This window comes from Terrapene carolina, unplaced genomic scaffold (genome assembly GCF_002925995.2).
Source record: "Terrapene carolina triunguis isolate 2854851 unplaced genomic scaffold, T_m_triunguis-2.0 Scaffold130, whole genome shotgun sequence".
In the NCBI taxonomy this organism is placed as follows: domain Eukaryota; kingdom Metazoa; phylum Chordata; order Testudines; family Emydidae; genus Terrapene; species Terrapene triunguis.
The window spans coordinates 14,890,402-14,907,269 of NW_020664481.1; the positions used below are offsets into that span (position 1 = coordinate 14,890,402).

At 42.6% G+C, this 16,868-nt stretch overlaps 1 protein-coding gene across 1 annotated transcript in view; it reads left to right on the forward strand.

Annotated features, from left to right (window-relative positions):
• SALL4 (spalt like transcription factor 4) overlaps window positions 1-8,105 on the forward strand; it is an 18,900-nt gene extending 10,795 nt beyond the window's left edge. The window contains exons 2-4 of the mRNA XM_024205803.1: window positions 2,775-5,300; window positions 5,958-6,265; window positions 7,663-8,105. Coding sequence (XP_024061571.1) covers window positions 2,775-5,300; window positions 5,958-6,265; window positions 7,663-8,085 — 3,257 coding nt within the window. The 3' untranslated portion in view covers window positions 8,086-8,105. The remainder of the gene's footprint in view (window positions 1-2,774; window positions 5,301-5,957; window positions 6,266-7,662) is intronic.
• The last annotated feature ends 8,763 nt before the right edge of the window (window positions 8,106-16,868 follow it).

Here is a 16,868-nt window from a genome sequence, read left to right on the forward strand (position 1 = left end):
GACTCTGTAACTCGAGCCAAATGTCAAGGTTTGCCATATCCTCCCCCATGAAATTATTCTGGCCCAAACTATATACACTCACCTGAGTTGTAGGTGTAAAAATGTCTGTCCATGCAAATCCTCTACTTGCATGCACAAGATGCACGCTGTGCAGCCTGGTAACATGTATATCTCTAGTATAGGGGCTGTAATTATTTTGTAGTTGAACCCTTTTTAAAGTAAGCTGGAAAATTAAGCCTATAACAATATCTGATGATCATAACCATTTACTCTATAGTCTAGTTAATAAAAATGCGTCTGATACTACTGAAATAACTCAACTCCCTGGGTTATTGGCATTGTTGGACCTGATCTTGTGAAGTGCTGAACACCCTGAACTCCCACTGAAGCCATAGTGTGTCAGACCTCCACACCATTGACCTATAAAGATGGAACTCAAACAAAGTGCCTCTATGATCAAAGGGTCACACAGTGTGTGGCCAGAGGGCACTTTATAGTTTCCTGGAAGAAGATAGAATGTCTTGAATGCTGTGTGTATAGGTGGTGGCAGGAAAGGGGAACTTGTTAACGAATAAAATAGGGCTGCAGCCTTCTGAGGTGAAAACACAACTGATGGACATATACGATTACTGTGGGATCTCTTGTTAAAGTTGGGATAATAAACGTGACATAACTCATCAATGGTGAGTTGATGATGAGTGGCTCCTGGGTGTCCGCTGACCTAAGGAGCTTAAGGCTCTAAATCAGGGTCATTTGGTCACCTTTTTCAGACCAAGGTAAAAATTTCCTCTCAAATCTTTCTGCAGAATTTTTAAAACTTTATGTAGTTTGCGGGGGGAGGGGAACCAGAAAAGTCTGGAAAAACAGGAAAATTCCTCTTCAGCTTTTGGCACGTTGAAGGGGGAAGTGGTTACACTTGGGTTCTTGTCTAATTTACAAAACATAATCTTTCTGCTTCCTGCTCCCCACAGACTGTGTCTGACAGGCGAGTGCTGTTGCATAAATCCCAAAGTGACTGTAGTTCACAGTAGAATGCTTATCTTGCAACCCACCTTGTACAGAGACAAGGTGGGAAAAGAGCTCTGTCTAGCTCAAAAGCTTGTCTCTTTCACCAACAGAAGTTTGTCCAATACAAGATATTACCTCCCCACCTTGTGTCTCTAATATCCCGGGATCAACACGGCTACAACTACACTGCATATACCAAATCTCCTGAGAGTTGTCGTAAAAGTTGAAAGAATTTGACACTGAACACCCACCTTGTCTCACCAATGATCTGAGGCCAGCATAGTTCCAACAACACTGCAAATCCATCTTGTAGTGAGTTGCCCACTCTAGATCTCTAAGTGTTAAATTAACAGTTTCGAATCCAGGCAATAAATTATTATACTTCTTCCCCTTTCTATTAAGGTTTGGCCACCCCTGGCCTACACTCTCTGATCCTCCGAGCTGCATATGACGATCTTCAGAAATTCGAGAGCCGGGTGCACCTGCTCCAGGCTTCTGCCCTGCAGTAGGGTGGTGGGGCTCAGGGCTTCAGCCCTCCAGGAGGTATCTGCTGGTGCTCAGGGTTTCAACAAGAGCAGGGCGGAAGCCCTGAGCCCCAGCAGGTACCTCCTGGAGGGCAGAAACCCTTAGCCCCCTCCCCACTGCGCAGAAGCCCCTAGCCCCACCACCTCACTGCAGGGCAGAAGCCCAGTGCTTGCCCCCCAGTCTGGTAGGTGGGGGAGGGGCGAGGGGGCAGGCTCTGCGAGCCACACTTTAACTATAAAAGAGCCGCAGTTTGGCAACTCCTGATATATGCTGACTGCTAAAATAGTATATTTTTGCATTTATTTTTTTTAAAGAACGTCATTATGCTCTTTCTTAGAACAAGATGAAGCTTTAAAGTTGTTCCACATGACTGTTAAAAATGTAGACCTTATTAGTCCTTTAATGTAATGCTACTTTTAAACAAACTAGTATTCACACAAAGGTTTGTCTTGTGTTTATACAGTCTGATTTGCTTGAAAGGAAGTGGTTTCAAAAGTCTTATTAGAAGAGCTGTAATCTACTTAACATGGTTAGTTCTTCATTGATTTCTAGTATATGGACTATAACACCAGGCTTATTCATTCTATCAACCCTTTTCATAAGCTACCTAGTATATTGAAATATGGGAGAATAATTGCAGTTTCATTGTTTCTATCTGCAGTGGTTATGTGCGTCAATGGAATCTTTATCAAATGGAAGGCAGTTACGATGTGTTAACTCTAGTGATTCATAGCTTCATATGGCTTTGCTAGAATTTGGCCATTGACCCTCTAAATAACAACTTAATTATACATTTTTTAAATATGAAGTAAACAATCCTCTATGCCCTCCATCACTTTCTTGCCTTTTGAGTAGTTAGAACACTCATTTCTATTTTTACATGTGTAAAGAGACTTGTAGTGAACTAGTTACCTCCTAATTCAAATGGGGAAAACACCATTCCTCTTTCCCTCACAAGGCTGAGGGTAGGAAAGTATACCACCTTTACAGACAAATGAATAGAGATGTAGTGTGTCTTTGAGCAAGCTACAAAGTGAATCAGTAGCAGAACTAGGGGTAGGACTTTGGAATTGTCTCCAAGGTTTGCATTTGGTCCATGTGTCTAAGATCCTATTATCTTGCATTTATATCTTTCAAATTTTTGGCTTACTTACAGCCTTAACCTGGAAAAAACTTACCCATGTTATAGATCTATGTATACATAGGGAATATTTGACTTTTCTATTTTTCTCCCCACTTAGGGAGTCCACAAAACGCCCCAGGTGATGGAGATGGTGAAATGAGTTCCAAAAGATGCCGAACAGAGGAAACCAACATCTGTGAGAAATGTTGTGCAGAGTTCTTTGATCTCTCTGAATTTCTTGAGCATAAGAAAAATTGCACTAAAAATCCACCTGTCCTAATCATGAATGATAGTGAAGGAACAATACCCCCTGAAGACTTCCCTGGAGCCTCTACAGAGAGCTTTCCAAATGATCGACAGGATAGCCAGGCAGCCAAGGACAGTCAGTCAAAGAGTTGCACTGGTTCTGTGGAGAAGAGAGAGGGGAAAGTTGAGACTGAAGTAGTGGGAGGAATGTATCTAAAAACAGAACCTCCTGTTACTCCTGCAACTCATGGGCTAAGCTATTTACCAAAATCCAAAGTACCAAACACTAATGTGACTTTGCAGACAATACGTGGCACTAAAGTGGCTGTGAATCAGCGTACTTCTGACACCATCTCTTCCTCAGCAGCCAGTTTTAATGCTATTCCAATGATCCTTGAACAGCTCGTGTGCTTGCAGCAGCAGCAACTCCAGCAAATTCAGCTCACAGAGCAAATCCGCATCCAAATTGCTATGATGGCTCCTCATGCCCTACATCCTTCAATAGTAGCTGCTACTGATCCACTAAAAGCTTTGGGTGCTCAGATGTCTCAGCAGCTGTCTGCTGCTGTTGCTTTAATTGGACAAAAAGCTGGAAGCCAAAGCCTATCACTGGAATCCTTGAAGCATGGAAAACTACCTCATTCTAACATGGTCATTCCAACTGCTGGCTCGGTAGCCAGTGGGCTTTCTTCTTCCTTCTCCCTGAAGCCTGAAGCAAACAGAAGCCTCCCAAGTTCTATGTCTCGTTTTCCAAACCCTTTACTACCTCAATCATCCAGCTCTGTCATCTTCCAAAACCCACTCTCTGCAGTTTCTTCAGTGATTGATCCCTCAAAGAAAGGGAAAGGGAAGCCCCCCAATATCAGCGTGTCTGAAAGCAAACCAAATGCTGAAGAACCTTTCTTTAAACATAAGTGCAAGTTCTGCGGCAAGGTCTTCGGCAACGATAGTGCTTTGCAGATACACCTCCGCTCCCACACTGGTGAAAGACCCTACAAGTGTAACATTTGCGGTAACAGATTTACAACCAAAGGAAACCTTAAAGTGCATTTTCAGCGTCATAAAGATAAGTACCCTCACATTAAAATGAATCCCTATCCAGTACCTGAGCATCTGGACAATGTGCCCACTAGCAGTGGAATCCCATATGGGATGTCTGTACCACTGGATGAGTCTAACCTAATTGTGGACAGCAAGCCTATTCTGACATCACTGCCTACCTCAGTAGGCACTGGCTTGCCTCAGAATATCTCCAATCTAGCATGCATCAAGGAGTCTCTTGCCAGCACATTTTCAAGTGACATGCAGCCAAGGCCTTCTCCAGAAAGCGAAGGTGGTTCTTCCTCATCAGGAGCAGCGAGTCATGAGTCGGGAACTGAGCAGAGCCTGAGCTCACCGCAAGCTAGCTGCAGTGTGAGTGTCTTCCATGTAAGCGGAGCAAGTGAGCAAGGTTCAGAAACGTCTAAGCTACAGCAATTGGTTGAGAATATTGACAAGTCCACCACAGACCCCAATGAGTGCCTCATCTGTCACAGAGTGCTGAGCTGCCAGAGTTCACTCAAAATGCATTACCGTACTCACACAGGAGAAAGGCCATTCAAGTGTAAAATTTGTGGCCGTGCCTTCTCAACAAAAGGTAACCTTAAGACTCATTATGGTGTCCACCGGGCAAACACCCCCCTAAAGATGCAACATTCCTGTCCAATTTGTCAGAAGAAGTTTACAAATGCAGTTGTATTGCAGCAGCATATTCGCATGCATATGGGGGGACAAATTCCCAATACACCTATGCCGGAAAACACTTGTGATAATACTGATGTGGATCCTACTGTGACCGAGAAGAATGGAGACCTGACTCGCCCAGGTGAGAACATGGAAAGCATAGAGATGGAAGAAGACCTAGACTCTCAGGATGGCCCTAGCAGCTCTTTGAAACCACCAATTCCATATGATGCACAGTCAGAATCTCCAGGCACAGCATTTTCTGGGATTGCAGCTCTGGAGAACCAAATGAAAATGGTAAATTCAGCTTTGAACTTGCAACGGCAAAGCAGCCTGAAGTCTAGTGACAATGGCTCGGCAGAAAGTGATGGCATGACGAATGATTCTTCCTCTGTGGCAGGTGATCCAGATTATCAAAATGGCAGGAGTCCTGCCGCCTCTGAATCTGCTTCATTCCAGGCATTGTCCCCAACCAATAGCCAATCTGAAAGCATTAGGTCAAAGTCACCAGGTTTCAATAGTCAGGAAGATGCTGGTATGGGAAATAAAGCTGAGGGCCCTGAAAACCATCTTGCAGAGATGGAAGGGGCTGGCGCTTTGGATCTAACTTACGGCAATATTGGTCGAAAGGTCATCAAAGAAGAACCTGGGTTACACTTCCCAAATGGAGAGTATGGTGAGTTATAACCAGTAGCTGCAGTCCCCACAACTAACAAATCCCTCTAGAGGGGAGCTCCTCAGAGGACCAGTGTGAGTAAGTCACTTATCCTGCTGGTTTGGTTCCTTTTCAAAAGGAACATGGTGCTTGTTGCTCTGCAAGCCACTGAAAATCTCCTTCCTAATTTCAAATTCCCATTTGAAGGTAAAGTCATACACACAGAAAGTTGTAGCCTCCTGCTGCCAAGTGATCACACACTCATCCCATTTACTTCAATGGGAGTTGTGCTCAGGATCTTGCATTTTGTCCTAAAGTTATTAATTAGCTCTCTAAACCAGACACTTCAATGCTAATAAACCATGGAACAGACTGTTCAGCACTAGTATATGAAGTGTAAAGCTAGCATAGCGAATGCTGTGTCTGAGCTTTTTGGATCAGGGAGAAAGTTGTTAAATCCTGAATGCAAAGGGACATATTTGAAGAACCCCGTCTCCCTCTCGCCTCAAACAGGTGCTAATGGGTTGTCTATGTGCCTGCAAATTACAGCTTGCATGTGCACTGGGTGCTGGGCTTATGCACCTTCAAAAATCTGGACCCAATATCTTGCTTCCAAAGTTTAAACAGAGCTGAAACGTGTAGTGGTGGTAGCCTAATGTGTGTGTTCTTTCTCTTCAGGTCGCAGCAGCATTCATGCTGCTTTTGTCAGGGCACCACCAGCCCTCATAAAAGTGGAAATGTCTAGTGAGCGTCCTATTGGCACTAGCCATTTTATTGGCCCACCAACTTTATCACCTGGTGTTCCCCCTCTCCTGGTGCCACGGCCTAAGCTTTGCCGTCCAGCTAAACAGCACATCTGCACTACGTGTGGGAAGAACTTCTCCTCTGCAAGTGCTCTTCAGATTCATGAACGGACCCATACTGGTGAAAAGCCATTTGCATGCACCATCTGTGGGAGAGCCTTTACCACAAAAGGAAACCTGAAGGTAAGCAATTCTTAAGGGGGCTGAGGTATACCGATGCCTGCCTTTGGAATCACCTTCACTAGGAAAGTCTCTTAAACAACCCCTCTAAAATGCTTCTATTCCCTCTAATATAATCATCCAGACTTTAAAGATGACCACTAATAATTTCTCCTGGCCCTCTGGGTGGTCATTTAAGACAGTTTGTTATAGTTTCTCAATATGCAAGGATCATACATTCAACTCTCTAGTAGGCCTCGAGATCAGCCTAAATCCACTTAAAAAAAAAAAAACTGTAGGGGAAGAACTGTAACTTTTAACTGCAACTTCTAACTGCTTTGTTTAGCAACCCTACCTCCAAATGCTCCTGAACCATGGTGTGGGTTTGGGATCTGAATTTAGTAGCTGAAGCCCATATCTAGATGATACCTCAGCATGCAGGGAAAACCCCTGTTTAAAAAAACAAAACTGTATTTAATCTGATTCTTTCAAACCCAACACTTTTAAGCAATGATCATTGTTCACCTTACTGGAACATGTTCTAGACTCCACTATTGCTTGGAGCACATTGAGAGTCCCCTGTTGCAATGGCTGTCACTGGAGCAAAGTTCTGCAACAAACAATGTTCAGGGATTTCAGTTAAGCACAAAAAATTGCCCCTTGTGCTCCTGTTTGTTATCAGATTAATCGTCTTTTAAGGAACACTTAGCTTCCCCCACCCACACTATGGTTTGACACTGTAGAGCTTCAAGACTCTTCCTCTCTAACAGTCTTTGCATAAGCACTCTATAAGGAGGGATGAGAGTGGAGGAGGAGAGAGAAAAGATGCTCAAACTTAGAATAAAATGAAGACTGGGGTGCGGATAGCTGCTTGTTTGTAGGTGGGTGGTCTTTCGGGAGGTTCTATGTTTGTGCAGTAATATGCTATTTGTGTTTTTTTCCAACTACACGGGAGTGTGTTAACTGCCAAAATTCTATTCATGCTAGACTTTTTGTAAAACCATTTCTAAAGTCCTGCCTTGCCTTAATTCAGCACCACTTGCCAATATTCCCTGTAGCCTATTCTTAAGAACCAATGTATCTTAAATTGTGTAGAGGAAAAAATAAACTTTTCCCATGCACTAAGTAACTGACTACTTCTGTTCTTGCTTTCCCTCTTTTTTGTTCTACTTCAGGTGAAAGTAAACAAGAACATGTAGGGCATATAAGCCATTCTACAGTAACAAAGATCTAAACAAAGATTTTGCTGTAGTTTGAGTACAAAACTACATAAACGTTCCTCTGAATGTTTGGCTTTACTTTATCTTGAGGCTCAGATACCATAGTGCTGGTGAGGTATAAGAACTTGGATAGACTAGGACAGGAGCTCAGAATTATGATAGCTCTCATCTTCTAACTTCTCCTACCCCCTCTTCTGCAAGGTCCATGTTGGAACTCACATGTGGAATAACTCTGCCAGGCGTGGAAGAAGATTATCCATTGATAATCCCATGGCTCTGTTGGGGAATGATCCAAAGAAGGTATCTGAAATGTTTCCAAAGGATATAGTGCCTCCTTCAGTGAACATTGATCCCACAGTATGGAACCAGTATGCTGCGGTACTCAGCAATGGCTTGGCAATGAAGAATAATGAGATTTCAGTGATCCAGAGTGGTGGCATACCTTCTCTTCCAGTCACCATTGGGGGTGGTTCTGCAATGAATACTGCAACAGTCTCCAAGATAGATGGGTCCCAGTCTGGAATTAGCTCGGATATGGAGAAAGCTGGTGGTGCTGCTGCAGACAATGTGCCAAAACACCAGTTCCCTCACTTCATGGAGGAGAACAAAATTGCTGTTAGTTAGAAAAACTCTTTGTGAAGGTGAAATGCAGAAAGAGCAAATATATATACAAACATATATTTTTAAGAGATTCCATCTCGACCTCCTATTTTCCTATTGACATGCAAATGATTTTATGGTTGTCTTTGTAAGAGTTGCCCACAGTACAATCATGATGTTGCTTTGCAAAAGTAGTAGTAATAAAAAAAAAATCCTCTTATTTGGAAAGATGCGGGTCTTGCAAAGTATTCCTTGTTATGTGTGACTTTAATATGTACAGCCTTACAGAAATTTCACAACTTGAAATTCCAAAGGTTATAACATTTGCCTCTGTTTAAACTGAAATCTTTGGGGGTTTTGAACACAGTAGAAACAACCTACTGTTCATGGAAAAACTTGTATTTACGGATGACATGAAAAATTATTATGCGGGTAAATATTCTAGAATGTCTGCCACCTTTTTAGAAATAGTCTGTGTGGTGTGTGTGGTTTTTTTGTTTTTGTGTGTGTGTTTTTTGGTTTATTTTTAATGTACCTTTTACTATATGGCTACAAGATTTTTTTTTTTTTTTTAAATTTGCCTCAGAAGCTGTAAAAAGATCTTTTACTGGCCTTTTCCCCCCTTTGATCATTGCTCCTAATAATTGAATACTCCCTGTATTGTTGACTGCTGCTTATTTAATACTACTACTTGGACAGTCCCTTAAGAACAGTGCCAAAACTACTCCTTCCAAAGATGTGCAGTTTCTCCTAAAATATTGTTATTTGTACCAAGAGCCCTGAAGAAGCATGGGCAGGTATGTATATACTTCTCCTCTAGAAAGAGAAGGTCATGTCTGAAAGCTCTGCAAGGAATCGCAGATGACTGTTGCATGTAGGCATTAGAACTGGTTTCCTTAGCAAGAGGAACTTATTTTATTTTTATTTTTTTTTATTTTTATGTTTAATTTGGGTTATTTAGGAGATCAGTTTGTGGAAACCTGTATTTAAATACAAAAGTACTCACACCTAAGTTTAATGTCTTGTGGGCGTTTTGGATGGCATTCCCACTTTGGTCGTTAAGTTTCTTGGTGATTTGTGCACTTGCATTACACCACAAAACCATGGTGACCCATGTGTATTGTATGAAGGTTATTGGGATAGCCCTCTGGATTCTAAGTTATCTACCTCATTTTTTTTTTCTTTGTAGATGTAGTGTCTATTTTTCTATAAATGACCACTGTAATGAACTGAGATTCAAGCAGATGCTTCCATGCACTATATGAAACCAAAACCTGATGTATTAGTGGAAGCACCTGAAGACTTCATGGACTTATTTTTCACTCTTCTTACATTTGCTGGATCTGTATATGTAACAAAATCTAAAGCTAGACTGGAATCCAATTAAGCATTTGGTATTAAAGGACTGAATGATGGAAAGAAGTCTGATTTCTGACTGCAGGAAATCTTTGAGTCCAGTCTCAATTGCGGAAGGCCCCCCAAAAATGCAGATTACCAAAAGTTCCTGTAATGTTGTTGCACCTGATTCTTGTTTATGATCTATTTTTGCCATGTTGTGCCTTTCCTGCTGGACTTGTAAGTAAGAACACAACAGTACCTGTTTACACTGTAAAATGGATATTGTTACGTCGAACATGCCAAAGGCATCCCAAGTGTCAAGTTTCTGCATTGTGAATGTATGACTTAAGAATTCTGTAGTTTTGAGTATCTGATGCATTTCAGTTGATGTTTTGAGAATAAATTTGGGATGGCTTTTTCGCACTTCATGCTTACATTTTTCTGGTAAAGTACTCTTGTCCCCTTTGAACTGAAATTCCAGTAGGCCTAGTAATATCTTTGCCTCCACTGAGTCTTTTTTTTTTAATTTTTATTATTCATGTGTGCTACATGTTGGAGTTTAGTTAATAGGGGAAACATGCCATGAATATTGATTCGAACTCTTAGTAACAGGTATATTGTGATTGTGCTACAAAGGGAAAAGAGTGCTAGGTCACCGTCAGTGACACACCTATCCACAGTTTTATGGGTGTCTATGGCAGGGAGGGAATATCCCAGGGGGGGGGGGTGTGTGTGTGTGTGTGTTTTGGAGATGTATGGCCATATCTTCCTCTGCCAAGCAGACCTATGGCTCAGTAAGTGGACTGGTTAATTCTGGCTCCCAATTTCTGAGAGTCAGAACATGGCTGCCCAGAAGCTAAGGTGCATGAGTAAGTTGCCCTTTGTAACAGCTAGAGATGCTGCTTGTTCAGATCTGGTTGGCCTTTTTTTTTTTTTGCGCACCACTGATTGGGTGAATGTTTATGGGATGAGTTAATGTGCCCATTTTCTATCCTAGACAGCAAAATCAGTAGAGCTGCTCCAGTCACCAGGAGCTTGTTGTCACTAATGAATTGTCTTTAATGGACCCTATACTAATAGAAAATAAGTGGTTCTTGGCCACATACCCCACCTGCCCTGACATGCCAGCCAGCTCAAATGAATTATCTTGGGAAGTTCTAGGGTGTGTATTATGCAGGAGGTCAGACTAGATCACAGTTGTCCCCTCTAGCCTTGGAATCTACGCCCCCTACAACAGAAAGCAAAGATTAAGGCCTGGATCTGGCATACTCTTGCCACAGGCATGTCCTGTCTGAGACAGGAACAGTGCTGGGCATCTGCTGGCAGATTATGGTCCCTCTTGCACCATCTGGATGATGTAAGAGGACCATGACATAGCTTGAGGAACTTGCTCCATAGACATTGGCTGCTGTGCTCCTTACTAAAGGTCTCTCTTATGCTCCGTTCTAGAGAAGGAACTCCTCCTTTTTAAATTCCAAACTTTAAAGTGTCTCCTTTACTGTATGTAAAAAATGGTTTCCTGTTATGTTTAATCTAAATTTAACATCACTGTTTAGCATAATACAATTCATAAAAGTGCCTGGTTTCTTCACCTCTGCACTGTAATGCAGACTGTCTCTCTCTTCCACTTACTTTCTCTACTAATATAGAGTAACTTCTTTCCTTCTCTTCACCAGCTGGTACCCTTCTTTGTCAATACTTAGTTTATATAGATTCTAAGGCCAGAAAGGACCACTGTGGTCATCTAGTCTGACACATACAACACAGGCCCTAGTACTCCCCCAAGATAAGTCCTAGAGCATGTTTCAGAAAAACATCCACTCTTTATTTTAAAGTTGTCAGTGATGGAGAATCCACTGTGACCCTTAATAAATTATTCCAATGGTTAATTCTCACCATTAAATATTTGTCTTATTTCTACTCTGCATTTATCTAGCTTTGGATCCAGCTCTTTCTCTACTAGAGAAATGATCCCATTAAATATTTGTTCCACATATAGGTACTTGGACTGTAATAAAGTTACCCCTTAACCTTCTCTTTAATCTAAATAGTTCCAGTGCCTTGAGTATCACTATAAGGTAGGGGTGGCCAAAATGTGGCTTGTTAGCCACATGCAACTCTTTTACAGTTAAAGTGTGGCTTACATATCCCTCCACCCTTTCCTCTCCCTCCCCCTGCACCTACCAGACTTGGGGGGAGAAAGCATGGGACCTCTGCCTTGCAGTAGGGTGGTGGGCTAGGGGCTTCTGCCTAATGGGGAGGAGGGTCATAGGGCACGCCTACTGGGGCTGGTGGCTTCAGCAGCAGCAGGGCTGAAGCCCCTGAGCAGGTGCACCCTGGTTCTCAAACTTCTGAAGATTGTCGTATGCGGCATGGAGGAGTTAGTAAGTTTGGCCAGCCCTGCTATAAGGCATTTTTTGATCCTTTAATTCTCATGGATCTTCTCTGAATCTCTCCAGTTTATCAACATCCTTGAAGTGTGGGCAAAAGATCTGGACACAGTATTCCAGTGACAGTTGCACAAGTGTCAAATGCAGAGGTAAAATAACCTGTCTACTCCTAGTCAAGATTCTCTTGTTTGTGCATGCCAGGATTGCATTAATTCTTTTGGCTACAGCATCAGATTGAGCTCACATTCATCTGATGATCCACCACAACCCCCAAATCTTTTTCAGAGTCATTGCTTCCCAGGATAGGGTAGCCCATCCTGTAATTACGGCCTATATTTTGTTCCCAGATGTGTGCATTTACATTTTACCCATATCAAAACGCACGCTGTTTACGTGCACCCAGTTTACCAAGCAAGCTAGATCACTTCAAAGTAGTGACCGGTGCTTTTCATTGTTTACCACTCACCAATTTGTGTCACCTGGAAACCTTATCAGTGTTGATTGTTTTCTCTTCCAGGTCATTCCATGTGGGACATGGGGGAGGGGAGGTAGTATAGCATTAGAAGCTACTCTTATTACAGGTCTGTCACATCTTATGCGCAATTTCAGCTTTACGTGGTTGGCAAATACCAAAAAAAAAAAAAGACAAAAACAATAATTTTAATACTGTACTTGTAGTGCGGGCGATTCCGCCCGCCATTCAACTCAATGTAATTTTGACTATAGGCGGTTTTCGCTTTACGCACTAACTGCGGAACGGAACCCCTGCGTAAGATGAGACTCGCCTGTAGAGGCAAACTAGGCAGGTGGGTGGGGAAAACCTGAGTGAGTGGTGCTGCACTTGGTATTCCCTCCCCCCCTCCTTCTACACGATCTCCGGGGGTGCAACTCTTACGACACAGTCAAAATGGGTGTCACGAACTATGCTTCAGTTTTTGAAGACAGTTGTTAACACAGCTTGAGCATTGGGGAAGGGATAGCTCAGTGGTTTGAGCGTTGGCCTGTTAAATCCAGGGTTGTGAGTTCAATCCTTGAGGGGGCCATTTAGGGATCTGGGGCAAAAATCTGTCAGGGATGGTCCTGCTGTGAAAGCAGGGGACTGGACTCAATGACCTTCCAAGGTCCCTTCCAGTTCTATGAGATAGGTATATCTCCATATAATAATGTCTTCATCAACAACTGACTGCAGTCTACAAAGCACAAGCACTGTTGTGGAGGAGAAGAGGATGCACTTATATCCCCCCAGCATGTAGGTGGCTAGCATGATCAGAACATTTTCAATGAAATGAAATGTGCTGTTTTTTCCCAACGCTGAAACAATTTGCAGAGATGTATCTGTCCCTGCAAAGATTTTGTTGGAGAGGAGTTGGAGGGAGAGACTCACAGCATAACATGTGGTTGTTAAAGCACTGGCCCGCCATGTGAAAACCTACTTCTAGTTCTTGCCCCGCCTGATTCAAAGTGATCTGGGATGCAAAACTGCTCTGAATCAGGAAGGACAGGGCCTTGCGCCTGCCTCTGCCACTGCCTAGGTCAGAGCCCAGACCCCTGGGACAAGAACACGCTTAGGTTTTGATCAGTCAGTGGACATTTCACCACCTCTTCATTTTTACAAAAACATTTGATGTGTTTAGTTTTCCAATATGGCATGAAAACCAATTTTGAAAGTTGCTGCAATTTTCCTCCAGCTAGCTTTACTGGAGGCTGCTCTTGTAATAGCACAGTTCTAAACCTTTCAATATTTTTGAGAGGGGAAACTTGATTCAGGTATTCTGTCTCTATCAGTTTATTGCCAGGGCATCTCATTCATATTTGAGGTAATACGACACTCCTTTTAGGTCTAGAACAAGCTGGATTCCAAGCCCAAGGCTGTTCCTGTTGTGACAATGGGTAGCTCGGTACCCCTGCTGGTAAAATGTCGGTGACGTTTGGGTCAAATCAAGCTGCTCTCCATGCTTAAAAGCTGCTTAGATCAGCAGCTGCTGGAAGAAAGGAAGCAATAGTCAGATGGCAGAGGCAAGGACCTGGTCTTAATTATCAAAGAGCTACCCTAAATTAGGACTTAGCTTCCTACACTATACATCCATGCACACTTCCAGGGATAGTATGAAAGTGGCATCCTAAATTCAAAGGAATAGTTCTGTGCAGCTAAAGTGTGTGCATTCCATAATTAGTTATATGGCACCAGAAGTCCCTGCCCCAAAGAGGTTACAATCAAATGAAGACAGACAACAGCAAGGAGAGATGTCAAAACAAGCAAGGGAAAGCAGATCACTTATTTAAAAGAACTGAAAAGAGACTGCTTTCTCTTATTTGAAAAAAATGGTCTTGCTGGAGTGGAGTCAACTCAGCTACAGCAAGTGATTCATGTAACATTTCAGAAGAGAAGGTTGTATTGTAGTCTACAGGTGGAATAGAACTATGTTGCTTCTGGCTACAATTGTTGCAAGGGTTTCATCTATACTGAAGTGTCAGTGACCCACTTATAATACTGTCCCATGGCTCAGTTACAATATGGTTCCAGTTTGTGCATAGATGGGACCTTAACTATACTCTGCAGTGGGGCTACTGCAGCAGACATGTCTGACCTTTTATCATGACTACAATCAGGTCCCATCTATAATGCAAGAGCAAATTAAGTTCTAAGAGGGGAGAGCAATGTTGTAACTGGGTGCCAGGTTGGCTAAGTTTGCAGAACAGGTGGGACCAGAAATTAACTGCAATCTACAGTGCAGAAAAATATGTGCTCTGAGCAATTTTCAAACTCAATGTAGTGGAACTTACTGAAGAGGTAACATTTCCTTTTTATTATTTATATGCTCATGCAGCTTGGGAGGAATTTCACTGATGCCAACAGAGTTATGTCAGTGTACATGGAGAGGGACTGTGGCCAGTAAGTGCACTGTCCCTGTTGATTAGACTCTCTTATTGCCCAAAGCACCATTCTGTACTTCTTGTAATTGCTCAGGGCTCCACTGCAGCTACATAGTGGATTTGTCCCAGCTGTTACTAATGTGGAAGCAGCAGATTTACTAGTAGGAGTCAAGCCAAGGATTGAGTCATTCTCTAGAAGCCAGTACAAGTTTGGCCCTACCACTCCCCCCCGGTCTACACTGGGGGGAGGGGGGGGGGAAATCGATCTAAGTTATGCAACTTCAGCTAGGTGAATAACATAGCTGAAGTTGATGTACTTAGATCGACTTACCACGGTGAGTCAACTGCTGCCGCTCCCCCGTCGACTCCGCCTGTGCCTCTCGCGGTGCTGGAGTACAGGAGTCGACAGGAGAGCACTCGGGGGTCAATTTAACGCATCTAGACTAGACACGATAAATCGACCTCCGCTGGATTGATCGCTATCCGGTGGGTAGTATAGACATACCCAAAATCAAAAGTTCCTAACTACCTTAAATCCCCCTAAATGTATATCTGTATTTAGGCACCTAAATGGCTCTGGAAAAAAATCATGTCCCATGATTTTAAAATATAAAATTATTTCCATAAAAAGAGTACATCACCAAACTCAAAGGTAGTCAGACTATGGTCCATGAAGCACTTACACATATTCAATAGTTGAAAAGGGAGAAAAAAATTGCAGAAGATTTACATTTTTCTCTGTTTCTCAGGGTTTGAAATAGCCCCATTGTTTAAGGGTTTCTTTTAAATGGTGGGTGTTTGTATTGAAATATTAAATGTTAGTAACCACTTTGATAGTTTCACTAAAAGCTTCCATAAGTCATAAAAATATGAAAATTTTCAAGAAGTCAGTTAGTTTTTTGTAACTAACATTTTTGTTTTTGAAAAAAGGCCATTTTTAAAAATAAAAAGCTTTTTGTTCAGAAAGTGTCAACTAGTTCCACTCAACACAGCTGGAAACATACCTAGGGCCTGCTTTTCAGAGGTGCAGGGTTAATAAATACCTACAACTCCACTTCAATTCTACCAGGCTCTGTAGAGGTTGCCACTCTCTATGGAAATAATCCTCATAGTACTGAGTGGGCTCAGTAGGCCTGATAGCCTTTAAAAGCAGCTATAAATGAGGAGGGAGGAGCCAGGCTGGGCTTGCCATTACATAGGAGGAGAAGAGAAATCAGGAACTGCCTTTGCTCACCAGAACCACCTGAGACTAGAGCTACAGAGGGGAGAGGTGCTAGCGAGGTACTTTAGCTTGCAAAGGGGAAGGGAAGGGAAGCAAAGCCTGCTCAGGTGAGGGTAAGATGAAATGATAGAGTAAAAACAGTCCCAGATTTATATTTTCCAGAAGGCGAAACACTTGCTGCACTGAAGTTAGTTTAAAATCCATTATTAATAGTTTCCCATGAAGCAGCATTGTGTTTGCCCACATGGATGTAATGTATTTGGAAGTGGGAGGAGAGGTGGCCATGTGATAATCTCCCTATCATTATTATATGATCCGTACTATAAAGTTTGAGAGCCCCCAATGTAAGCAAAGGCCGTTTTTGGCCTGAAAGCTTCAATGTTATCACTCACTTGTGGGACCCATAAATGTTATCACCATGGTGCTGAACATTTCTGAATGTCTGTTAAATTTGAAACAAGGTTTCTAGCTGCCTGCATTACACCTATCCCTCCCTATGCAGGCTGGCTCACTCTGGTGAATGCTCTACATGTTGCCCCACGTGGGTGGGCAAATTTGGACTCGAGCATGTTTGACACCATCCCACATTCATCACTGACCTAGAAAAGTCTCTCTCTGGCTGCACTCCCACAGCAGGAGGGGAAATATAAATGCTGAAGCACAGAAAAGAGCAGTTGATCACAGACACCCGCTTATTTTCAAACTTTCCATTCTCAGCACCTAAGATTAACTGTATAAACTGCTGCTCTGCTTCCATTTTTGGAAGTGCCATTGATATGTGAGAAGGTCTCTGTGCTGCAAATCCTGGGTGAAGGATATTGAATCTGTCCTGGGAGAATCCCGCTGTTCACTAACTAATGTGGCTGGGAGTCAGAGGGGGGATGCCCTGGCAAATTTAATGCTCCCTGTCTATTCATGTTCTCTTATTGGCCTCCCTTGCTGTCAGGCTCTGCATTGTTATGATTAGCTTCTCTGATGTATTC